The 27,454-nt window shown below is 39.1% G+C and overlaps 1 protein-coding gene across 1 annotated transcript; it reads right to left on the bottom strand.

The window, feature by feature from the left end:
* Positions 1–1,015: 1,015 nt before the first annotated feature.
* LOC139736045 (uncharacterized) lies at positions 1,016–23,223 on the bottom strand. Its single transcript, XM_071646796.1, has 21 exons — positions 23,189–23,223; positions 22,512–22,669; positions 21,411–21,536; positions 20,424–20,552; positions 19,885–20,019; positions 19,076–19,195; positions 18,241–18,360; positions 17,378–17,500; positions 16,498–16,620; positions 14,395–14,517; positions 13,680–13,805; positions 11,449–11,493; positions 10,683–10,808; positions 9,406–9,498; positions 8,509–8,604; positions 7,503–7,598; positions 6,629–6,724; positions 4,649–4,750; positions 3,713–3,818; positions 2,205–2,321; positions 1,016–1,819 (listed from the first exon to the last, which is right to left on the bottom strand). The coding sequence occupies exons 1-21, from the start codon at positions 23,221–23,223 to the stop codon at positions 1,759–1,761; spliced, it is 2,256 nt and encodes a 751-aa protein (XP_071502897.1). The 3' UTR covers positions 1,016–1,758.
* Between the last annotated feature and the right edge of the window lie 4,231 nt (positions 23,224–27,454).

Consider the following 27,454-nt stretch of genomic DNA (forward strand, 5'->3'; position numbering starts at 1 on the left):
GACAGACGTGAGGGAAGATAGAAATATTGGTACAACGGTACTTCAGCGTGGATTCTCGAAGTGTCTTCTGGAGGTATTTCATGTTGCCGTGGCAACGTAAACCAGGGTGGATATTCAGCATTGTCAATATCGAAAAATGTATGTTTATTTGAGGCAAACTATCAACATTTATGTAATGAAGGATATTCAATGACTTTATCATATAGCCGCCCCCTCCCATAATTGAAGGAAATTATATTGACATGATACACCAAAATTGCATGCGGGACTTTGTGATGACACATAAAATAAACCCTGACATGCCTGATGCGTTCGTGTGTTTGATGAATCATATCTATGGAGATCGGAAAGTAAAATATATCGTATGTATGACCACAAAATGAAAGAAGATTATAGGACATAGTGAATAACAAGACCTATGACTCTCTGAAGACGGGTTGTATACATCATTCGATAGTCAATGACAGCTCTGTAAATACATGTAGATCTATTGAAGCATATTCGTATTGTTTCACGAGGGTTACAGTAAGCCTAATCACAAAATCATTCATGATTTAGTGGGTTTTTTTCTATATCTCAAACACTCGGCATCTTTTCTCTTTCCCTCTCTCGAAACACGTCACCCGTTCAGTCACTGAACAAAGAATATTCACAAATATCATGTGATTTACATAAGATTATTATTTTTAATATTCAATATTCTTTGTAACTATTTGCTCTCCGATGATCAAATACATATTAAAATCTGAAGATGGGATTTCTCTACCGCATGGATTGACTGGACTCATGGATAATCAGGGGAAATCAGTAATGTTCCTCCAACAGAAGGACTATATTGTTTTTATAGCGCGAACTTGAGCATACCGGGATTTTCGATACCATTATGAATATGATACCAAGGTACAGTGCCTTTTGATACTCCTATAATGAGCAATGTAGTTCTGAAATAATTACCAGTACATTAAACCATGCCATAAGAGTCCAGGCAAGATAGGAATTATAGTATGTAGTATGGGAATTAAAACATATATATAGGGTGAAAGCCACTACAAAATCCTATCAACGCCATTTACACCGTGATTCCTCACCTACTGGTATGAAAGGAGCCCGGTAGTTTGACAAGACATGCTTGATTTTAGCGAAAGAAATTCGGCGAGTGGGAAATGAGATGCATAACTGTTTATATAGCCTCTTTTACACAACGTAATCAAGAGTCACGAATTTTGATCCCATCAGAAATCTTAAAGGCATGTTTTTCTTAGTTTTTGGTTTAAAAAAAACGAAAGCCACATTTTCTCCACTGAGCTGCCATCATATGAACCCGAAATAGGAGGTAATAGCTTCATGCGAATGGTTAACCAACCATGAAGTTAGGATGTATATACATTTGCTTCATTTAATCTACACCAAACGCAACGCTCAAAAAGTATATATGAAAATATGGATATCATTCGCAGGATTACATTTATGGATGTCCAACGGTGCTGCATGATTATACATGATGCGGTGATAATTGCCTTTGCCTGATTGTTTGTTTGTTTGTTTTTTGTCGTCGACTGTATCCAACTAAATACGCTTTGTGAAAAATCAGTTACGTTTTCGTTGACTTGTTCGGACCCTGATTCAAAGTCCGAATAAATGAATCTCCGCCATGGTCTCGGTTTGCAGAAAATCTCCTTTTCACATTTTCTTTGAAGCGCGGGCAGTGCTCGATCCAGAACGGGGGGTATCGATATGATGAAAGTATCGTCCGTCTGCTCAACACGCCAACCGGTAACCCACCCTCGTCACCGTGTCGTAGATGTGTTTTTGGATAGTCCTGCAAACCAAGTCAAGAGAATCAGCTAGTCCTGTTATACTTTTTTTTTCTTCTGTAGGCAAAAATAGCTCTCAGAGCTGAGAATTCGTATAGACATTTACACTTATTGACTTTATCTTATGGTAGAAAGTGGTTATCATGAGTCCCTCTGTGTGGCTATTTTCAAAGATTCAACAACATCTTCATTACCCAGAATTCAAATTTATATGTATCTATCAGCTGACGTGTTAAACGTGAATGTAAGAAAAAAGGAGTAATTTGGTGATGTATAGTACGTCTTGAACAACCAATGATTAAATAACAAGACCTTGCAAAGTATACAGACAGGAACAGAAGGGGTGTTGGACACACCCCATTAGCAAGACCTATGTTCTAGTGTTCTCACCTGTATAAGGTGCACGTCCTCCAGCCGAAGGGACCGCAGGGGGAAGTGTAACTTTCCTTCACGAAACGCCGGGAACCTCGGCGTACGGTCTGAGAGTAGGTCTGTAGGGGGCAGTCACTGTACCAAGGAACAAAGAACATTAAAAGTACCTTATTTTAAGAATTCATGTCATGCCATCATTATCATGCATTATCATCAATTGCCATTGTCACTCAACATCATCGTCCTCGTCGTCGTCGTCATCATCATTATTATTATCATCATCATCATCATCATCATATCATCATCATCATAATATCATCATCATAAATATTATCATCATATCATCATAATAATATCCTCATCATCATGTCATCATCATCATATCATCATCATCATCACCATCATCATTATCATCATCATCATTATCATCATCATCATTATCATCATCATCAGCAGCAGCAGCAACAACATCATTACAATCATCATATCATCATTATATCATTATCGCATCATCATTATTATCATCATCATCATCATCACCATCATCATCATCAAAATCATCATCATTATTATCGTCGACATCTTCGATGGTCGATAGCATCTCAACTGACTGTGATTTGGTGTAATTGTGCAGTCTAACGCAGCATGAAATCTGGATCTACCCATGCATATGCTACGACAGAAAAATCGAATGTGGTCTCAGGGAAACCCAACATCTGTCTGATAAACTTTAACCCTGCTCTTTTCATTGTAGGCAGCCAACGTTTATTGTTGGTTGCAGAGTTTCCTACAACCACGAATAATGCAATATGCCGAACAGGCTGTGGCCAACACTGAGGGCGCTGCCAGGGTTGCGCATATTATGCGTATGATATTGATCGATATTAGTCCATATTGTTAACAATGAACTATTACTTACAATAAAGCAAAAGTGAAACACGCTTAGCAGTTTAAGGGGGTGGAGTGAGAGCAGATATAATGGGATTTCCTTTTTTCTGCAATGACACACGAGTTAGATTTCGTAACAGAACTTGCACTCTAAATCTACATTTTAATGTTGCATTGGTAACCCATTACCACAATGAAATTTTATTGCGCAGCACTAACCCAGCATCCTGCACAGTCTGAACTGTGCAGTCACATGTCGTTTGATAATCAATAAACACGATATTCTATTCCTTACTCGAATATTTTGTTTAGTTGTTTGTTTGACACACCTAGTCAGTCTCAGCTTACCCAAACATAGTCATGTGTGGTGTTTTCTACTTGATGCAGTCATTGTTTTCATTCTCATGTCTGTCTTGTCTTTCTTAACTTTAAACATCAAAATACAAAGAGGAGTATTGTGTTTCTAACGTGTTGTTGGCTGTGTTTGTTTGTTTGTTTGTTTTTTTTAACCAGGAATGTATAAAGACTTTCTTGTCTGTCTAAATTTACCTAAACACTATCATGTGTTTCTTTATCTTGGATTTGTTGTTAATCAAGATTTAAAATAAAATGATACCTCCCTACCAGTCTGAACTCACCGTCTCTCACATCGCAGCCCCGAAGTCCCGGTGGGACAAATGCACCTGTTGCCAGGCATACACGTTCCGCCATTTTGACAGGCGGGCCGACATCGCACGGCACCCACTTAAAAGCAAGCAAGCAAACAAAACACACGTCAGATTATTACAACCGTCACGTCTATCCATGAAATATTGTATATTATATATCACATAATATTATATATTATACACTATATATCATATGATTTGTATTATATATTATATTTTATATGTTATATAATATATATTAGATGTTACATATTATATATCATATATGATATATCATATATGATATATTATATGTTATATGTTATATATCATATATTATATAATGTATAATGTATGATATATATTATATTTATACGTATCAACAATGTAATGTAATTATCTATATGACATATGATATGAATGAATACTAGTATTATAAACTGTATACACATATATGAAAAATACATATATCCGATTTATATCCTATTAAAAACTGATTTAGCACATTAATCAAACAGTAATATTAGTTGGTTATTGAAAGCAAAGCGAGGCCCTCATAAAGTACGCAACAAATTTTGCATCCCCTTTTCTTCGATTCCAATTTCTCCCCAAGAATCATAGCATCAGTAGATCTGAACTCATTGTTATACACATCGTTGTCACGCTGGGCGGCAAAAGTTGAACATTGATCATGATGACTAAAAAACAAACAAACAAGCAAACAAAAGACTTAATAAACAAACATGCCACAGCCTCAGGCTATCACAAACCAATTCGTGGCTACGTCTGTCACAATAATTAACCCTCTTACACCCAAAACATGCATACACTCTTGCCACCCAATGATATTCATGATAATGTCGGTGACAATTCCCAGGTTTAAACGCGGTATACCAAGCACCCTGCCACACCCATTTTGTTTCTTACCGTGTTCACACTGAAGTCCGTAATAGCCGGATGGGCAACTACACCTGTTGATACCCACGCATCTTCCTCCGTTTCTGCACGGTCTGTAACAATACGAGCGCTCTGTCGAGGCAACAAAGAGGACAAAATATTTTTTGTCAAGCTTTCTTGGTATTGAAGATGCGGCAGTGGATTCAGAGTTACGAACTTCGCTATTTGAATTCTATGAACGATGGAGTGAATTTTGATTGGTCAGAAATTGTTTGAAAACTTCCGCACAATTTTGAATGACCATTGTGTAGACCTACTCAGTAGAGACAAGAAAATGCTATCTGACTGAAAAAAAAAAGTGTATACATCTATTTTTAGTGAGCAGACATATTTTTTATTCATAAATCTTTGAAAGGTACATAGTATATTTTAGAAAGAAAGAATATACGATATAGGACACAGTCGCCAGTAGCATATTCAATTCAGTCAGATAATTAAGAGCTTCAAGATATAAAACACATAATGCGAGCTTACATCATATAAGTCAAAAAGAATGTCAACAAATCAAATCACCTTTTCCCCCATGAAACCTACTCTCATTCATCAACACAATATTGACGTATGTCTGACGACAAAAGAGGAAAATAATACAAGAGGATTTTGCCGGAAGTTCTGATTCGGAAACTCCCATCTGTTATTATAGGTGACAAATAAAGTACCTCTGCTCCCGCGTTATTGATTGAGATCGCGGACACGACAACAATGTTGTCGTAAGAACACGCAATGTGGTACAGTAGGCCTAGTGTGTTTACATCGACGTGGATCCCTAAAGTATGTTCGTCAGGCACATAATGCCCGCATGGATATCGATTTGTGTGTACGTACATGAATCAACATGGGTCACTAAAGAAACGAGAAATATGTGTGGGGAAAACTATATTCTAACACTGCAGTGGTGGTTAATAAAAGGAAACTACGAAAACGCGGCTAATGGTCTGACTTAGTTACTGATTCCGCGGGGCTACGCGAGCAACACAATACTAATGGCTTTCGTGTTGCTGTGAATAGATACAAATCAGTCTTGATACCATCGAAGCAATGTCGGAAATGCATACAGCGGTGTCACTGAATACCTAAAAAATCTAAAGACTGTGTATGACGGTGATGTATACATATGTATCTGTTGTTGTAGTATTGTTAATATTGACGAAATATGTGTCACTCTTACGCATTTTTCATTGACTATGAGCATGATTTACGCAATATCAAATACTGAGTAGTACAGAGAACATATTCCACTGTATACTTAACTATTAATGATACTGAATATACTCGAGTATTCTGATGGCACGAGATTGAGATTTAGCAAATTCGTGTATCGTAAATGTGTTGGTTTGGCCGGAAGATGGCGCTGTACGAGAAGTCCTCATACTGGTTCGCCAACTGCACCAAAAAAATAAAAAATAAAAAATTGGCGACTAAATTAATTTTCTTGGGAGATAGCACAAAAGTCTAGTTTTATTAACGCAAAAGATTTCATGATGTAGCTCACAGCAGAGTGTGAAAGGAAGAGAGAGAGAGAGAGGGGGGGGATCAACAGACACTGAGGGGGAAAGGTGGGGTGGGAGAGAGGTGGGAGGAAGGTCTCACACACTCTGATCTCTTATATCCAAGAGCGAATTTTGATAGAATTTTGTCGGATCTACGACAACGGTGATCCAGCTGAATACAAGCCAGCGAATCTTTGCCAACGGATTGGAGTTCGCATCTTCGGAATGAAAGCATGGAAAGTAACCAATTAGGAATCTGATCAGTATTCTATAGCCACTGGACGGATAGAGTGAACAAAATTCCGGTCTAAAGAGGATCGACTCACCGTACTGACATCAAGAAACCAGGACTCGCATCCTCGGATTGAAAGTAACCGAGTAGGAATCCAATAAGTATTCTGTAGCTATGGGATGGATAGAGTCTGAGAGCGGGGAGGGCCTGGGTCTAGCGAGGACTCACCGTACTGACACCTGGGCCCGTAGAAGCCCGGTCGACAGATGCAGGTATCCGATGCATAGCACGTCCCGCCATTCTCACACGACGGCTGACACTGGGCTGGGGGAAAGACAACCACAATATGCCCTTATGTGGTTTGTTTCTCACGTTATCACAGATGAGTTTCCACAGTTCACATATCAAAAGATAGTTGAGAAATGCACATAATTATCATGTCGGGAAAACATCGGTGTACAGTACTGCAAGGTGAAAAACATACACGTTTATATACATAATTATGTCATAGTCCCTTGTGTTCATGTGTTACTGCCTACTGAAGAGTAGTCTACGGTGTGATAGTGAAAACAATGTTTATGCTACAATCATAGGAAAACGTTTTACGTTTTTGGACTGAAGTGGCCTTAGGCTATTTCTTTTATTGATTCCTAGATGAAAAGATAGTTACAGAGAAATCAAAGAAAGCTTATATTCCAATATTGAAACAGGTTTACGTTAAATTAAGGTATTACACATAATTCGGAATTCAGTCAACTAATTTTGTCTTTATTATAAAATACTGCTTAAGACATGGTCATAACGAAGATGTTTCAAACATCCTTGCGACATATACGCTCTTCTTGCCACTGGAAATTCAATGAGCGCTATATATGCCAATAATATTTCGAAAAGAATCGGGCAAAGAAGGTAATATTATGGTTAAATCGAAGTTGTGAATCATCTCGAAATCTGCTCAGTCCAAAGTTGAATATCTCCTCATAAAAAAATTACAGGCGGAATGAAAAGACCAAAAAATCCAAGAAAGTAAGCGGTTTCATAATGTTGTCGACAGTTGAGTATAGTTTCCCATCCCAACCGGTGAGGACGCAATTCAACTCACGCGTTTGGCATTGGTCGCCCTCATATCCAGCGGAACACTGGCACTCGTTCGGCCCAATACAGTTTCCTCCGTTCATGCAAGGCAGCTCACAGGTGGCTGGGAAAAAAGGACGTAATGAGCTATTAATAATCCTCTTACTGCCAAAGATAACTTTTGCTATATGTGTGGTATTATGTTTATCACAGGTTGCAACATGACCACTGACAGTGACAGATGTACTTGGAGGGTTAAGAATGCCAATGTAAATCAGTTTTAACACGACAGGGAAATATTACAACACCACGAACAGACTTCTGAGAAGGTGCTAAAGATGACTATGCAGCGTAGTTTTGTATGGAGCGCCAAGTGTCGCATGGCTATTTTCTTACAAAACAGCTGCAAATTCAGTCATTTCGTCGACGAAATGACCATTATGTTTACGAAATGAAAAATAACTGATTTCATAACGAAATAGGCCATGCGACACTTGGCGCCCCATACAAAACTTTGGTCTTTGTCAATGATTTAAACCATTGTTTCAATTGTACCACCTTCATTCGGGCCAATGTGTACGAAGGAGCAGACGTAATTGGAAAAGAAAGTGAACATATTCAGTACGTCAGCAATATCTTCGATTAATCTCGTTCCACTATAAACGTTAATACGTTGCCAACTGGGTGGTGAAAGATGGGGATAATTCTTCGAAGTACCATCAACGACAAAAGTCATCACCAAATATCAGTCATGCACTTATATGGCATATCTGATTTCGTACTATGAACTTTGGGGAATGCGTTTTGATGGAAGCACATTGATATCAAGCGATAAACTAAAATAGGCATATCACAGACAGACAGAAATACAGACAGACAGAAAGACAGATAGTCAGGCGGACGATTAGACAGACAGACAGACAGAAAAGGACAGAGAGACGAGAGTCAGATAGAGAGAAATATATGGACAGACAGACAGACAGACAGACAGATAAATACAGAGAAGAGACGGGCAAAGTTAGGTGATAACTTACGTCGCTGACAGCCAATGCCTGAGTAGCCACTGGGACATGAGCACCTGTTGTAGCGGAGACACGTGCCTCCGTGCATACAGGGTGGGTTGCAGGTAGCTGGGGAGACGCAGGGGAAAGACAAAAATTATGATCATTTTAAATAATAAATCGTAGATTAAACTTTTCAAGGACTTCAAAGCCATGAAGTAAATTCATCATATCATCACTTTTCCAAGAAAACTTGTCATACTTTTATTTGAAAAAGTCGAGAGCCGTGATATAGATGTACATTCAATTCAATATTGCCCCCATCCAACGTGTCCAACAGAAAGGTGATACAAATACAAAGTATACATTAATAAATTAAGCCATATTATGCAATATATTGTTAACAATATTAAGCAAACGTATTCTAGTTCATGTATCTCGGTGACAACTTTGGCCTATCGAGATTACAGTGTAACACTTGTTACAACACGAAGTAGGATCGGTCCCATGAACAGTTATTTTAACCTATCGAAGACGAGCTGATTTTGGTATAACACACATTTCGAACAGACATCTGCCCAAGCATCCCCGGGACTTGTCTTCAACGGCAAAGTGTTTTTGCGCAAGAACAACATAATACTTTATGAAGTAATCTGGGCGACGCAAAGTTAATGTTTTTACAGTTTTATGTGTTGAAAAGAATGGAGACAACGGGGAAAACAATGATTAGCCTGTAATTGGTCGTGCTGTTTGGCATCTTTTAGTGACCACAATGGAGACAAAATATGTGGTGAATTGCCAGTTCAAGAATTATTGATTTACGAAAACCTTCCGACTGATATGATAATACAATAAGAATTATATGATTCAATCTCCACTGCGCTAATGCTTTAATCTCCACTTCAATCACTCTTCACACTTCATACTCACGAGTACAAGTCGGTCCCCCGTAGCCTGCCGGACATACGCAGTAGTTGGAACCAGCGCAGACACCGTAGTTCATACACGGTGGGTCACATATAGCTGGGCAACAATTATTGAAAGGGGGATGGGATAGAATGTCGAATATATCAAATCTCTTCTCTGTCTATCATATATTATCCAAGATGTTGTTGTTGTTGTTGTTCATTTTCCATCTGTGAAGATGGCTGGATAGCCCATATTCAGCTACAATAAGCTGGTCTTCCATGGGGTCCAGTTGGATGTGGGGTGGGACCACTTCACCGGGTTAGACACCCTGCTCTTTGCGATGAATGAATGAAGCGGGATCTTTTACGTGCATGAGCTGTGACTCTCTCATACACGGGACCTCCATTTTATGTCCTATCCGAGGGACAGAGTGTTTTGCCTCTTGCTAGAGGGGACGGTATGTTTACACACAACATTGCTCAGTCCAGACTCGGGTTCGAACCCGGGCCGCGTGATCGTGAGGCAGACGCGCTACCGACTGAGCAAACTCACCGCCCTCTAAGATGATTATTGTTACCAAAGATTTAAAAAGAATACTGTGACAATCGCGAAAAAATAAATCAATGTGGTTTGTAATTGATTTTCAAGTAAATCAACATGTTGATATCACTCTTACAATTTGCATAAGGTGAGTGCTCTGCTCGAACTTTCTTCAGAGGTCCATGGCGGGAAACTAGATGGTGTTATGACTAAAAAAACTGTATGTGATTTCCGTCGAAACAATAATTGTGAGCATTTTTTGTACCCTCCAAAATGAGCTCATTTACAAAGAGGAATTCATTTTCATCAACTATGGCTAATCCATATCGATCAAGCTGGCATTCCAAGTTGTTTGGATCAAATTGTTTCACCATCCTTGGTACTGCAAAGTGATAGGGCTCGTGAAGAGCAATTTTATTAAAGCTACTATCTTTGGTGTGGGTCCAAGCCTGGGAGCGTCCTTGGTGTGATTTCAGAATCACTGAAATACCCCCTCTGCGTTAGTCACTTTGGCATCCAACGTTAGAGGTCTCAAATGCGTGTGGGTGAGCATGAACCTTGCTGGGAACCTCGCTACTTTTTCGTACAAAAGATACTGAAATAAATCTGTTTCTGGCGTTGCCTGCCTGCTTGCGAATAGTTACAGATTCGATACAAATAGCCATGACTGATATCATAATTGCAAGATTATCCTAACTGTACAAACGAAACACCAAGGAGATCGAGGCGGCATATTTCCTCTGCGATCATATACTTACCTTCACACCTGTACTTCAGCCTGGGTCGAACCATGAAGCCATCTCTACACGTGCAGCGGTAGCTCCCGATGGTGTTCTCACAGAACTGCTCACAGCCTCCGTTCGCGTCCGCGCACTCGTTGCGATCTGCGACAGGTGGAAATCATCGAGGTGTAGAAGACACTTTTGGCAGTTGGATAAAGGCGCGCATCTTATATAAGATATGTATTTGAAAGACCGGTTGAAAGGCCGTTTGAAAATGGGCACATGACTCTGCTCATTACTTAAAGACACAAACAGTATTTATCATTTGTTCGTTTTTTTGTTTGTTTGTTTGTTTGTTTGTTTGCATCTTTAACGTGGCTGATAAAAACCTTCCATGGTCTTCGAGTCCCCTTCCAGGAACTGGTCATCCGTCATCATTTTAAAAAATCGTTCATTAATTTTTGTTTGTGTATTTTTCTTCTCTTTTTCTTCTATCGATATTGGGGGGGGGGGTGGAGGTGGGGACAGGATACAGAAGCACAGAACAATGCTTATTCTAGTTGCCAGCCACCACCTGCTTGGGTTAGACTAGCCACTTGTATGATGTATATAGTGAGAACCTAGGAGTAATTACACAAACGTTCGCAGAACATATGGGAGAAATTATTCCACAATATTAGCGGAAGAGGACCACGATAACATCAAAAACAGACTACAATTACTTCAGCACATCGTTCTTATCTGCTTGTAATGTCAGAGGCATATCTGTGTGATGCTTGTGGGTCACATTAGTCTTAGCTACTTGATGATGTCCTGATGTCCTTCTTCACGGCACATGTTGTGATTTCTGGAGGAGGAGGAGACAAAAAGGCAAGACGCGTCATTGGATAAGAGCTGAATGACAATGTGACGCCATCTCCGCGGAAACCTGCTTCCAAAACTTATTTTAAGGTCATGACAAAACTACGTGTGTTGGCAGCATGCAGGCGACTGTTTATCCAAGTCCCCGCCGCAGCCAGGGAGACATTAATGATTGACAAAGTCAACCTCTAACCCAGGTCTGATTGTTTCTAACCAGTCACCATGGTAACAACGATAAACAATGCTCATGACTACACGACTTTGGCGCGGCATCGACTTAAAACTTTGGGGTGAATAATCGCAATGAACCTCACTGAGACAAAAGAATCTATGACATTCTAAAAGTTTCAATCCTGCCCTCGATCTGCACGTTCTACCTTCCATTTTGAGACATAACATGAATGACAGAAGCCATATTGATTATCATAATGGTAATAAAGAGAAATGAGAGACAGACGAGGGATGATGACTAAAACAGTTGAATTATAAAAAAACTAGAGCAAGAAGGTTGGAAAACAAGAAGTTTACGTGATTAAAAAAACAAAAACCCAAAACTTGCCTCGCCTTAAGGCCTTGTTAGAGAAGAAGGATGCGCCCTGGTGAGTTTCGATAAGTCACGTTCATGACTTAATAAGGATCCGTAGAGAGAGTTTCAACAAGGTGCCTTCTCACCGCATGCAAGATTCAAAAACCTATATAGACCTACCTATATACAGTCAATCTACCTGTCTATCTTATCTATCTATCTGTATATATATATATATATATATATATATTATATATATATATATATATATAATATATTCATTGATACATAAATATATTTGATATAAAAGACCTACATATATAACACAACTTCCATACACATGTAATATCAAAGTATGGCATCTCCCCTTTAACATAAAATAAATCATTGAAGTTGACACAACATGAGGAAACGTGATTGAAATGATGAAAATAAGATCATGGAAAAGCGTAGCTTCCTGGGAAAAAAATATAGATAGAATAAAATTCCCCTAGAACACTTCCGTCGCCCTCCAGGAGCAATAAAAAGCAATAATATCCAGAGCTTCAGTCAAAAAAGTGGATGCACCGCATCTCTTTTTCTATATAAGTTCAGTTCCTCGTGAAAGATTTTTTGTTTTTCCAAGGCACACTCTCTTCTTCTCGCGACGTAATTCTGATGCATGTGTGCTAGTAAGGGCACATGTCTCTCACGTGCTCACCGTGTTTGCCAAAGACCTGTACATCCACTTTTTAATTAAGCGGCTAAAAAGGCTTGATGCATTTTGTTTATTGCCCGCTTTTCGGCGGTACCATTGTGCCCGGCATACATCGCTGAAAATCCGTCGCAAATGGGTTCGACATTTTTCTCCTGCCGTCGATCCCCAGTGTACGATACTGTTCTATCTATCTCTACTCTTCCCTCCTCCCTTTTTCTGAATCTGTCTATTGAAATCATTTTATCTATCTATGTATCAAATCAATTATCTTTTATTTATGCATGTCTCTGACTGCTGTTTTTTTCCACTTCCTCTTTATCCATTTCCCTTTTCTCAATGTCAAATTCTTGCTGTACATCACTGTTTGACTATTAGTAGTCATAACTCGTTGACAGCGAGGTAATAAAGATGCGGACCTCGTCTCGCACACACCAGACTACAACTACTGCTATAAAGAAACAAAAATACTGGAGAGATGGCGCTACCAAGCACAGCCTTTTGATCTGATTGCTATACAGCCAAGTGAATGTGGGTTATGGCGGTCAAAGCTATATTGGATGAACATGATTGGACAATTCTAGCAACGATCACTGTCCATGTTCGACGGCTTTCAGACTGATAAGAGAATTTTCTCTCAAGAGTATGCTTGATAGCTCCTTAACGATACTGAAGTAATAAAGCTGATGTCAGAGCAATATGTCAGAAAAAGGGTCATTTTACAGGGGGTCTACGTACTGATGGTTGGATTAGTAACGAAGACTGATTATCTTAAGAAAAACATTGAGAGTCTAAGATCTCATACTACCCAAATTATTCTTGTTTTTATTTAATGACACTAATCGCAAATTTTCAAAAGAAAAATAAATAGTGGAGAGAAACCCGTACCACTGAGACACTGCCCACAGTCTGTGGTACACAATAAAAGTTTAAAAAGAAAATACAGACCCACCTTCGCATTGGCTGGTGCTGTTCACCACCAATGCATGGGCGGGGCCGCAGTCGCAGTGATGCGATCCGTCGGTGTTGATACATACTTCCTGGCATCCTCCGTTATTGATCTGACACTCGTTGATGTCTGTGTGTACGTCGTGTAGGAGCGAGGTTTGGAGAACGGGGAAAGAAAGAGATGGAAAATGTTTGACATGTTTAAAACACCACTGATCCCTCCCCCCCCCCCGCCCGCATAAAGGAACAAAATGGAAAAGAATGAAGCTTCTGTGAAACTTAGATTTGCTAAGAAGAACTGCGCACGAAGAATTTCGGGAAGATAGAACGTACCCGGAAAGGAGAACAGAAATGTATATTGCTATTAATGGATGAACGCTTAATCCACATAAAAATACCGACACTTCATGACGAGTTATTAAAATGCAGCAGTGAACCCGTTTTTACAGAAGTTCATGGAGCGGGTACAAAACGCAAAACAGAAAAGTAAAGAAGAAAGACCTGCTGGGTATACGTGATCACATGAAAAAAAAAACGAGTTTAAGACGAAGAAATCATATCTCAGGACGCAAATTATACCAAACTTTAGTTTAAACGAATAAAAGTCATGGAAAGAAATGGACAACAACAAGCTCAAAAAATGGAAGGCAACGATATCAAATAAATGAAGGCTTTCAATGTAATATAACTATCACTGTCAGGCAGGCCCCGTGTCTCACCGATACAGGTGGATCCGTCTGAATGGAGTTGGTACCCGATGTCGCAGTAACACCGGAAGGAGCCGGGCTGGTTTGAACAGTGCTGCTGGCACATCTCTTCTTGCGACGAGCATTCGTCTATATCTGAGCGTACATCATGAATCAATTTTCACATAATTATTTATCAAACAACATGACTGGGTGCGAGAGGAAGTTACATAGATTATTTTGAAAGGTTTTCTGTGCACCAGTCTACTCCCTGAAGCGGCGTATATCATAACATGGAGACTCATCCGACGAATTATTCAACATTGTGCACAAAAGAAAATTACTGACACGATTCGCGCTTAGGTAGGGCCTACAGACAACTTTGGAGAGGTATTGTGCAATCATTGTTAAAGAGCGTATGTATGTGCACATTGTGCCCTCTACATAACTTTGTTATTGTTTGATGTATTACCGTCATATTTGGCACATGGGTAGAACAACTCATACTCTACATGACCGAGCATTTGACATTTTTCAAGTTCACCCATAGAGGGCGTTATTTTTCCAAAATATAAAGAAATACATAGGAAATGTGCTAAAAACATGATTTTTCTGTGTAATATCTTTATCCCCAGTATACGTTTCTCAGTATAGATTAATTATTTCATATTTGCCACAAATGATGTACAAGTCGAATCTCATTATTTGTCTAGTTGAAATTTGTCAAGGTCCCCACATGGGGGCACTATTCAAAGCAAACTACAGAAATACATTATGAGACCTGTCATGCATTGTTTGGGATAAGTGCGTGAATAGTAATCACATTTCATATTTTCATATTATTGGAATTTTAAGTTTGCAAATTGATAATGTGATAACAAATGATATTACAGGCATAACTTGGGTGAAGGACTGAAAATGACACAAAATAGAAGGGCAATTTTTGGAAAAACTGTTATTTTCAACTATCTCTATCATATCTATTGTTTTATGTCTATGTCACGTAAAAACATAGGAAATGATAGGAAAAACATTTTAGAGTCATAATTACTTCACATTTTTTTTTCAGCAAATTTCAGCCAAGAAACGCCAATTTCACACACTACAACATTGTTAATTGAGATTGGAACAGAAAAATACGCAAAATTTGACTGACATGGTTGTCAGTTTATGGTTGCCATGGCAACCAGCAATATCAAATATAGCACAATTATATATCAAAATGTTTGCAATAAGATTTTGGGAAAATTCACAAAATTTGGTTAAAATTGGATAAAGGGCGAAGGAGTAGCGAATGAAAATCTGGTAGGGGCACAATGTGCACCCCCCCCCCCTTGGGCTTTATGGGGTTAGATGAATATGAGGCGCGAAAGCAGGTTCATGATATTGTCATAGAATAACCAAAACTGTGGCATTCTTTTCTCAAGATGGAATACAATATCACTTATTAGGCAAGCTGGGGTAGATTCTAACTGAGAAAAGATAACTAAGTCAGAGAGAAGATAAATTGAGGTAGCTTCTTTCAACAACAAATGCACTCGTCATCATAAAATTGCTCAATGCGCTCGCCATCATTATACTGCTCAAAGCAGAGATGTGTTTGTCACAATTAAGTTATGTAAAAGCCGAGCAAAATTTAAAAAAAAAGGAGTGTAACCAATCTAACCTTTCTATGAATTCTCTTTAAAACTTGTTTATTTATTTGTTTTCTTTGTTATTTGCCTATTATCAGAAGATGATGGCAGTGGTACACAGATGTATTATACGGTTCGTGTGTAAGGCTGCCGCTACAAAATTTGAGAGTTTGCGTGATGCTTTTATTTCATAGTGTACAAACAAGCCACTGTTAACTGCGTTGTTGTTCTTGTTGTTGTTGGTAAAGTTATAGTATATCAGCAGTGTATGATTACAGCCGCCTTATATTGCTCGCACATGCTGTCAAATTAAACTGATGTGAACTTAACTTGGGAGCACCGTGGCATATAGTGGACAAGGCTCGTTATTTGTAAACAAAAGGTCTGGGTTTGGAATCTTGCCTGGTTAGTGCATCCATCCTTTGACAAGATGTTTTACTCAGTATGGAGAGCACATGTACCCCTGTGTCTACTCGAATGTCAAATGTTCGCATTATCTTACCGTGGCACTGCGAGCTGACCTGCCCCACCTCGTAACCCCGGAAGCAGTCGCAGCTAAAGGTCCCCGGTTGGTTGATACACTGCTGGTCACAACCCCCGTTGTTGTACGCACATTCGTCCGCATCTATTGAGTAAGTAGACCAGGAAAAAAAAAAGTATATGAACGAGGGAGGGAGAAGCGTAAATAAAAAAGAAAGAAAGAAGAAGATTTCAAAAAGTAAATCAGAAGATCAGACTCAGAGACAGACAGACAGACAGACAGACAGACAGACAGACAGACAGACAGACAGACAGAAATTTGGATGACTCAAACACGTAGGCACTACATTATTAACTATGCACATACATAGGGCCTACCTACAAAGACACATTCACACACACAGTCGATACGTACATATTATGCATATCTATGTGCAAACATCTAGACTTATAAAGAATAAAGGGACCTGGATGGGCGGAATAAGTGGACTATTAAGTATAGTCATTGTTCTAAAAAAATGTAGGCCTCCTATTGTTACTCTGAACCACCGCCGCTTGCTACGTCACATCCGTCAGTTTTTGAAAAACTTGGGTTTATCAATGAAGCAAAAGCAAGGCATTTTGAATAAAAAAAAGAAGAAAACAGACGTAACTCTGGAACGAGATGTCTTGATAATGTACACAAACCTCGCATAACTGCGAATCAATTAGCGGAATACTTTCTCTATTTTTTTCATATTTTATGTATACCTCTCTGCTTCATCTTTCACTCTCTATAAAATTTCACTCTCTCATTTTTTTTTAGATCCTAGCGGTGCCCTTTCGGGAGAGGAAAACAAAAAGTCATTGCAACGAGAGAACAGAAAATCATGGTGACAGTGTTGTCTGAAGCCATTTCTTACCGTCGCAGTTTTTCCCGTCGCCATGGAAACCAGCATAGCACTGACAGAAGTAGGATCCGACGATATTACCGCATCTGGCAAAGGTGTGACAGTCATGCCGGCCAGTGGAACATTCGTCGATATCTGCGGCAAGGAATAATCGAGGTATAGTCATTTTTATTTTCGTTTCATATTCTTTTAAGATGTATCTGCTGATCTGTTTTAAATTGTTATTCATTTCTAATAATCTGTAGCCACTAAACTACTTATCTTTTCACAGATTAACTTGACTTTCTATCTACTCATTTATCGTTTATCTTCATACCCACGGAACAATTTTTGGTAAGCATATTGTAACTATATTTATATTCATGCGTGCATTGTGTTGTTTATTTATTCATTCACGCTCTTCTCAGAAGCAGTCACAACAAAATAATCCTGCTTATACAAAAGAGGCTTACTAAGTTAAGTTTCAGTATATTGATTTGATGGAAGTATTGACGTTAATCAGCATCATCATCATTATCATCATCATTATCATCATCATCATCATCATCCTTATCATCATCATCATCATCATCATTATCATCATCATCATCATCATCATCATCATCGTTATCATCATCATCATCATCATCACCATCATTAATTTTCTCCATCATCGTATGACACTGTTATGACTAAATATTTGATGACTGAAAAAATTGCTGCAACCAATTGTATCAGCGCAACAAAAAGTGAAGACCAACAGGATCAGTTGCATAGGGTTCATCATAGAAATACCAAAGGGTCGCCGAGCAAGGATGCGCTAATGCGACACGTTGTAGTGACGCAATGATTGGGCTATAAAAGGTGCAATGGCGCAGACAAAGTAATATACATGCCTTGGCAATCCGTGGCGTTGCCCTCAAAGCCCGACGGACACACACACAGATAGCTGCCGACCAGATTGACGCAGAGCGAGATTCCGGGACACACCGCACCTCGAGAGCATTCATCGATATCTGATGTGAGGAACAAATCACGTGGATACAAACAAAAACAAGGGAATGCAATAATATGAGGAGAAAAGACGGATAGAATCACCGCTCTTTGCATTAAAGATGATATACATCTAGATATTTGAGTTAAATGATTAAGAATCTCTGTAACCGCCAGATTTGAGCTATGAACTTGAAGTACAGATTGGGATAGCACACATATTAACCATCACATTATGGAACAATTCGTCCATACTTGCTTTCCATTATACGGATGCGTCAATTCATTGGGAGGCCATAGTATTTTTTTATGGGCACATATTTGACAGAACTCTGTTCTTAAACGCTTTTATCTGACTTAATGCGAAAATAGCGTTTCCAGTTTGACAGGCATGATGTGCTCAATCTATCAATTAGTGAGGGATTTACGTTGAGTTGTTATCGTTTTCTTCCCAACTGTTGAGAGTACTTCAAGGCGACGTGAATTTATCATGCGCTCAGACGGAATACAACCTGCTGTAAACCGTTCTGACGCAGAATTCGTAATTTTAGGGTTCTGTATGGTGAGAGCATTTGTTCGGGATCCCTTCGGATGTTAAACTTATAAACCAAAATCCTCTTATGACTATAACTTTAAGGTATCATTAACATCTAAGATAGTAGAGTTTCAAGTGGTGCTGGCATGTTTAAGGACTCTTGAATTGAACTGAGTAAGGAACTGGATATTTCGTTTCTTTACCTGCGCAACCAGCAGCCGTGTTCTCGTAGCCATCGTGACACACGCAGCGGTACGAGCCGTCCAGATTCTCACAGGACGCCCCCTCTCCGCAGAAGTTCTCCACCTCGCACTCGTTAAAATCTGGGCAAATTGTCAATAAAATTACACTAGATGAAATATGCAATGCATGGCAAGATTCCTACGTAGTAACAGGTACGTACCTTGTATAATAGACATTATTTGACACTTTTACGTAAATATCGAAACAATTATCTTACATCAGATCAATTTGAATTAGTATGTAGGCCTACATTATTATCAATATTGTTGAATTCATTGGCAGAACATGCTCAAAGAGATGGAAGCTTTCAGAATCTATTCTCTCCTTCTCCCTCACTCTGCCCCATCTGTCTATCCAGTAAATCTTGAAGAATTAGCTAGTAGAAATGGACATATGGCTCTAGTTTTATCCCTCTGATCTTTCTTGCAGTACAATCTTAGAATGCTGTTCAAAGAGTCTGTGACCCAAGATTTGGCTCATGCATTAACCCTCAGCCTGCCTCAATAATTACCTGCCCATTGGTATATTATGTGAAATTAAATGTGCACATAAAACTCACTGGCAGAGAAAGGGTTAGAGGATTACAGTAGCCTCCGTTTACTTGAGATTCATTAATCTCTATTCGTGCTGCCTTGACAGGGCTATCCTCTCGCAGTACGAAAATCTGTTCATTCATTCCGCCTCTCCGTCTTCTTCTCCTTCTTTCCCTCTTCTCCTTCAAGTCATCCTCCTTTGGTTTTTTTCCCTTTCAGTTTTCCCCAGTTCTTACCCACGCAAAATCCATTCGAATCCCGCGCGAATCCGTCCAGACACAGACAATCGTACGAGCCGGGTGTGTTCAGACAGTCGGCATTCGGTCCACATAGGATGTGAAGTAGCTCGGTGAACTCGCACTCGTCCACGTCTGAGTAGGAAAGATCGTTGGTTATAAAGGATAACGCAATATATAATACATAATAATATACAAAATTCATAATCATTAGAGATACATATCATATCATATCATATCATATTACAGTAGATATTTACATAATGAATTTGAAGTCATGCATCAAATGTAGTTTATATATAGTTTATAATGTTACATCATATCACAACGGTACACAGTCATGAAGATCCATGTATTCGTTCACCCATCTATACGTATATGAAGACTTTAAATCCATCATTTTTCAATGGATTAATCGCCTTTTGGTTGAATAATCTTCATATCCATCTATTTATCTATTTATCTATTTATTTATCTTATTGTCTATCTATATAAACATCTATCTTGTTACAATATTTAAGACGAGACGAAATATTCACCTTCACAATTCCCGTCGCCAAAGAATGAGAGGAATCCAGCCTGGCAGATACACTGGTAGTCACCGTCAGAGTTCACACAGTCGGCTCCGATACCACAGACATCCGGGTCCTCTGTGCATTCATCTATGTCTGAAACAATAACAGAGACAACAGTAATGTAACTTATGTATATCGATATTGTGGAACATTCCAAGAATAATGACGTATAAGTGGTTTGTACTGAGTTTGATCTTGGTATTACAACAAATCTGGTTCCAGCCTCAATAGGGTAAACTGTGTGTCATCATACCATTTCTATCTGTAAACGCCCAACTAGAATACTTCCGCAGTTTTTGCCATTGTTTTCGTCTTTGTTTTGTCTGGTTTTGTTTTTCTAAAGAGAATAATGATACAGTTTCAGGAGACTTCGGAAACCTTCTTAAGTGGAAAAGGCATACCACGTGACAGACTTTCCCTGCAAAAACACAAAACGCTGGAAACGTTCCTGCAGTGCTTATGTATAGAAAAACAAAAAGTATTGACTGTCGTATAGATTAAACAGGCAGTCCAGCGGTGTGGGGATCCAAACCTCAGGCACTTATTCCATTTTTCTTTAGTGATAATAGGGTGGAATCCCGTGTAATAGTTTGCTCACACACTTTCGAGGAAACATGAAAACGATACTGATTCCTCACGCAGTTTTCCCTGTTTTACTGCTAAAGTTGAGCTAACATTCTTAACTAAGAACATTCCAAGACGCGCCTTCTTTGACAAGTCAAAAGAAGGTCCAAGAAAGTTCGAGAAACTTCTCCGATTTCACTTCTTCGTCTCTCTTTTTCTTTTCGGATCCAGTCGCCACCTTCTACAGGTTACAATTAAACTAGCTTCCAAAAGTAAAATCACGTATCAGCCAAATACAATGAAAGGAATCGAGGGCTTTTACCCCCCCCCCCCCAGATAATCTAAAGAAGTTAGAAATTTATCAAACTGATTAATCTTTATACTCACCTGTACATATTCCCTCATGGCCGACAGGTTGATATCCCATGGCACACTGACATACATAGAAACCGGGCCTGTTGGTGCATTCTTCGTTTAGGTCACATATATTCTCTTGCTCACACTCGTCGATGTCTGGTAGATTTCGTGTGTCACAGGTTCATTGAGAGAGAAAGAGAGCAGTGATAGATAGATATGTGAATTGAGAGAGAGAGGGGAGGGGAATAAATTTAAAAGACAAAGATATATCTAAACAATACGAGAGGGACAGAGCCAACACATGATGTCACAGACGACTAGCTGTTACACCAATGGGAGTATTGCGTAATCAAAAACCAGAAGTCAAGGATAAGAAATAGTTTGAATATTGCTATTTCATTCAATTCAATTTATATTTCGTATCTCTGTATGGAAACATTATATAATGTAATGATGCAATATATTAAAATTTAGTGTAATATAATGTAATATAATATAATATAATATAATATAATATAATATGATATGATATAATACAATATGATAGAATAGAATGTAATATTAGATATGATATAATATATGATAGAATAAGACAGAAATGTATCTTACATATATATAGATACAGAGGGTGACTCAGGGTTTATTAACACAAAAAAATCTGTAAGCAAGTGCGTGTGTGAGAGGTTTTGAGCTATTTCTTTTCACGATACCAAAAAAAAAAAAACCACACCCTGACATAATCATGGGTATACTTTCATAGGTTCCCTGCATAATCGTCTTGTTCTTGATATCGACGGATCTATACATCCTGTTCAGAGATACCAAGAGGGTATGATTGTATTGCACAAACTATCCAAAACTTTGCCTCTCTTGAAAAAAAGAAAGAAATGTTTTACGTTCTTTACATTTACATGTGCAGCCTAAGAGCACGTGCATTTTGTATAATTCAGATGACAATGAAAAATTATTCAATACATTCATCTTTCTGATTTACGTACAGCAAACTTGAGAGGTGGCTGATGTTGGAACAAATCTGATGAAATTTTATTTTCATTCACGAAAGACGCAAAAGAAAGCGTTGTGTATTGAAAGGTGATGATAATACGAACATAAACACATGCGGCAACCTACCTGTGCAGTTATGGTTATCTGAAGATAGTGTGTAGCCGTCCAGACATGCGCACTCGTAGCCTCCCGAACCGGTGGGCAAGCAAATATCCGAACAACCGCCATTCTCAACAGTACAGGGCTCGACTGTAAATAGAGACAAATACCAAGCACCACACAAACTGTATTAACAGCTATACAAAAGTGCTGAAATGTGTTTTATAATATTATTTGTGTGGGTGTGAGTGCATGTATGCGTGCGTATATCTCTGTATGTATATATCTGTATATATATATATATATATATATATATATATTTGTGCGTATGTGTTTGTGTGTGTGTGCGTGTTTATAATACAGTCGCCTTTCGCATGTAATCCTTCACTTTCTTTTGACTTTGCAGTGTGTGTTCTTAACAAGGAAATAAACAAGGAAACTGTTATAACATATTACCACACAGGAAAAGGAGCTGACGTTGTATTTTGTGATGTATATGTATTACCTTATAATCAATAATAAACAATGCTGAAAGCTGGATGGTATACAGAGACGTTCGTAGAGGAATAATGGAAACATACACCCACTGTACGAGGAAATGGAGAGGACGGAATGTGGGCGTATATCAGAGACTTTTACTCTCAACAACGGAAGATAAGTTCACCGGCCTGATGGATGTGCAGAGTCACACAACATCCTCTTACACCCATCTCTCATCCTCTTTCGAGAACCGCATCATTTGGGTAAATATACAGATAAACTAGCAAGCACTATAAAATCATGTCAAATACGATATAAATGGCTAAAGTCGCCTTGATTCACTTCCCCAACGATATAATGTTTCTGATATTTAGCACCCAGTTGGAGGAAGCGGTTTCTGATCGTGAATTAACCCAGAAAACTTTAGAGACAGGACCGATACCATCTATCACAACCGTCTATCATAAGTCACAACAACTGATGTCAGTTCTGATTCATCCGGGCAACGTTCACTAAAGGTACAATATTAAACATTAGCATCTGGAATTACTGTTTTAAATTCCGAGGATAGGACATAAAACCGTCCTCTTAATTTAAAACAGTAAGTCCAGTTGTATGCAATGATTTAACTTTGTACCTTTTGTTATAACTCAAAACGAAATTGGATGAAAAGGGTTTGATTTCGTACTTCTTACTTCGTTTCATATCAAATAAAAGCAAATTTAGTGAAGAATTATGTCAAGCAAATGGGAGGCTTGTGAGCCCACAATGACATCATCGCCATAAAATCTTTGCGAAGCTGACTGCGTCCAATATCAATTTTTTAAGGAAACGTGTGAAATTTAGAATTCCCATAAGTTTAAATTTGTGATCATTTTCTAAATCGAATTTTCGTTGTTTCTTTATATTTTAGGAGAAGGGTTCAGTTTTTCAGCTTTACTCTATTAATTTGAAAATGGAGCATATCTTCACTTTAAGTGGAGGACTCTGTAACACACCCCCCCCCCCCCCCCCCTCACCGCACTACAACCACAGTCCTCTGAATTCAGGTTACGTGTACGGCGATGAGACCAAGAAGGTATTATCTCGCCTAGTATACCCCCTTGATGAGACGATGCGACGTTGCAGCGGCAGTGGTCGACTTAAAGGGAAAGTTTCTTTTACAACATTGTGTCTATTCAGCGAACACTCGGTGAAAATTTCACTGAGAATGGATAAAGAACAATGAATTTCTCGAGTTTTGGTTAACCGCTCGTCCTTAGGAAACTTCAAAACTAATCGTGAGGTAACAAAAGTAGAACGATATTAAAGTAAACAAAAAAAAACTTAAGACAAATAAAAAAAACACATTCTTATGAAGTGTCTAAAAAAAAACTTAACCTTCATTAGCTCCTGCAGCAGAAGTCATGAAAATTGATATCACATCAAGGCATAGCGTGTACTTTTCATTAAAAAAAAGATTCGCGAAATTCGTTGATATAATTTTGTCTGTCTGTCTGTCTCTCGTTCTTTTATCATCACGTGACGATTACAGTTTTGACCTAGGTGAGGCAGCACATTAATCAGTACCAAAAACTAAATAAATCAACAACCTTTGAATGTCCTGATCGATCTTTCCCCCTCGCTCACTCATCATTTCACCACTCTTCCTAAATTCGCTGAATAAAGATCATGTTTGGGGACACTAGTTCCAGTCAGCTTCATTGCTAAGAATTAAGAATGAAAGAAGGGCGAGCTGTGCACACAGCCTAGAATCCAAAGCAACCACATACTTATGAGGATTAACCCTTTCTGTGCCAGGGAACCTTGGAGAGTGTGTACAACGCTATAGCATTTTTCCGTGCGAATCAGCACCGAAAGCACACAAAGGGTCAATTGCCTCTCCAGTTGGAAATTCAGGATTCCTTGACTGCGATGAGGTACCGAAAGTTTACTCCCAAAATATGAAAGTCGCACTAAAACCAAATACGTGACAACTTCGGGCAGGCGTCATTATAAGTAGTTGACTGCTAGACTGATGTTCACACGTTTATTATGTTTCTCACTTTCGATGCTTTTTCCCCTCTCTTTTTCGTCTGTTTCGCGTTAGCAGCTGTCGAAAGTCGAAGACTTTCCTAAAATCATGACAATTCATTCTTTCGTCTGTCATAGTAGGGGGATTAAGGGGGTGCTTATCAATATACCGCGTTTGTTTCTGACCTGAGCTGTCATAGATGAAGTCGCTCGTGAGGTACGATGGGACGCCGGAGCTGTAGCTGATCTCTGTAAAAGGTGAAGGCGTTGTACTTGACTGTGGCTACAACAAAAAATTCAAATCAGAGAGATGAAAGAAAAATATAAATGGTTCATTCATCTCTTAAGAAGATATGCATTCATGCCAATTAGGAATATAAGATGACAGTGCACGCGACACATTGGTTGAGTTGATCTAAAATGCCAGATACGTAGCAAATACATGCAATGATTACTAATGAGACTCCACGGAGGCAAATACTAGTATATAGGAGGATTTGGTTATATGCTCGCGCCATATCAAAAACATTTTTTCCTCGGTAGGAATGTTTAAGATAACGGTTTGGGCATGGTGAAAAAAGGAGGAAAATATATACTATGCAAAAACGTGATTATCATTATTATATTTCTACAGAGTAAAGCTCAGCGCCCTCGACTATATCAGCTAGGATTGGGAAAATGACTTCATGTATATGTGTTTGGTCTGAGTGTTTGCACGCAGTAAAAAATCTCCGTATGTATAGCATGAGTGAAGGACATTTGACTGTCTGCATGCACCTGTCATGTCATTAGGCCGTTTTCTGCCCTGGTTGGAGCAGGTAGCAACGATTCACCCTCAAAACGCTCATCTCTATACACATGGAACACGTCACCGACAACCAGGTACCATGCAACTATAGACTGGGTCTGTATTTCAATGTTGCTCAATCACCGGACGCATTTCGACGCAGTTCAATCGAGATGAAGAGATGATTCCTCGTCTTCTTCCTCGCCTTTTCGAAGCCGAAAAGGTGCGAAGCGAGATCTGAGACCTCGTTTTATCCGACTTCTTGGGTCCGAAAAGGCGAGTTGGAAGATATTACTGTCAGATGTCATCTTCTTGCTTTCTTGGAGCCGAGAAGTCGAGAAAACAATATCTCACAATTCGTCTTCTCGGACCCGAGAAGGCGAAAAGACGAGATCGGTAATCTCCGGAACTCACCCTTTCGGACCCGAGAAGTGGCTAAGACGAGATTGGAGATGTCCGGATCTCACCTTCTCAGATCGGAGAAGTCGAGAAGACGAGATCGGGGATCTCCGAATCTCACCTTCTCGGACCCGAGAAGTCGAGAAGACGAGATCGGGGATCTCCGGACCTCACCTTCTCGGACCCGAGAAGATGAGAAGACGCGATCGGGGTCCTCCGAATATTACCTTCTCGGACCCGAGAAGTCGCGAGGACGAGATAGGGGATCTCCAGATCTCACCTTCTAGGACCCGAAAAAGTGAGACAATTTAATGATTTCGTCTCCTCGGGGACACTTTATAAGCTTCCGCATCACGCTATGCAGTACGTAACGCGAGAAGAGCAACGGTAATCATTTATCACTTTGTATAATCCGTCAAGTACGTGATGTTGGTATGTTTGTTGAAGTGTTTCGTTGAAGACACCCAATGTTGTACTAAGGAATTCTTCATTCTCCTTCGAATTTCATTCTACTCACAACGAATTTGAACCATCATCTCGTGTTATGACCTCGTTTATGTCGATGCAGTATAACGGACTATGCGTCATCGTTGTAGGAAAGTGATCTGCCGATGTGCTCGCCAACGAATTTGTTAATGAAATATCCGCTGGAGTGTGGTTTGGTGGCCACAACTGCTTACTACTTAACTGACTGTCATCTTCGCCCAGTTGCCAGTGTAACTATGATTTGAGATACCTAGCCATTGCCTCGATTTTCAAAGGGTGATGTTCGTTATTCCAAAGATTCGTTTTCCCGACACACAAAATGTCGTATACCGAGATGTTCGTGAATCAAAAAATTACAAAGGTGCTTACTAATTAACCTTTTGACTTACGAACCTTCGCGATAACGATTTTTTTTTTTCATCATCGGACAAACGAATAATGAACTTTATCTTATTTTCCGATTAACGAACCTATGGAATAACGAATCTTCGGCAAATTTTTCAACAGAGTGTGTTTGAGGGTGTGTGTTTGTACCTGGGTGTCATGTACAATCAAGATGAAGAAATCAAGTTGAATACATACATATGATGATATCATAATATTTGTACTGTAAATCCTTTGTATACGCATTATCTACAAGTTCGGGGCCCGGATAATGAAATGGGTAAACTGAGCAACCCTCCTTCACACTTCATTATGAAGGTTTTCATAATGAACTAATTTTTGCAGTTGGAAAGACCTATATCAAGTCGAATGAAAGATGCTATGTGATTGTGCATTCGATTCCAGTCGTTCCTAAACTCAT

This window comes from Diadema antillarum, unplaced genomic scaffold, assembly GCF_040938485.1.
Source record: "Diadema antillarum isolate AM-2024a unplaced genomic scaffold, OU_Dant_1.0 scf00000028, whole genome shotgun sequence".
Taxonomy (NCBI): domain Eukaryota; kingdom Metazoa; phylum Echinodermata; class Echinoidea; order Diadematoida; family Diadematidae; genus Diadema; species Diadema antillarum.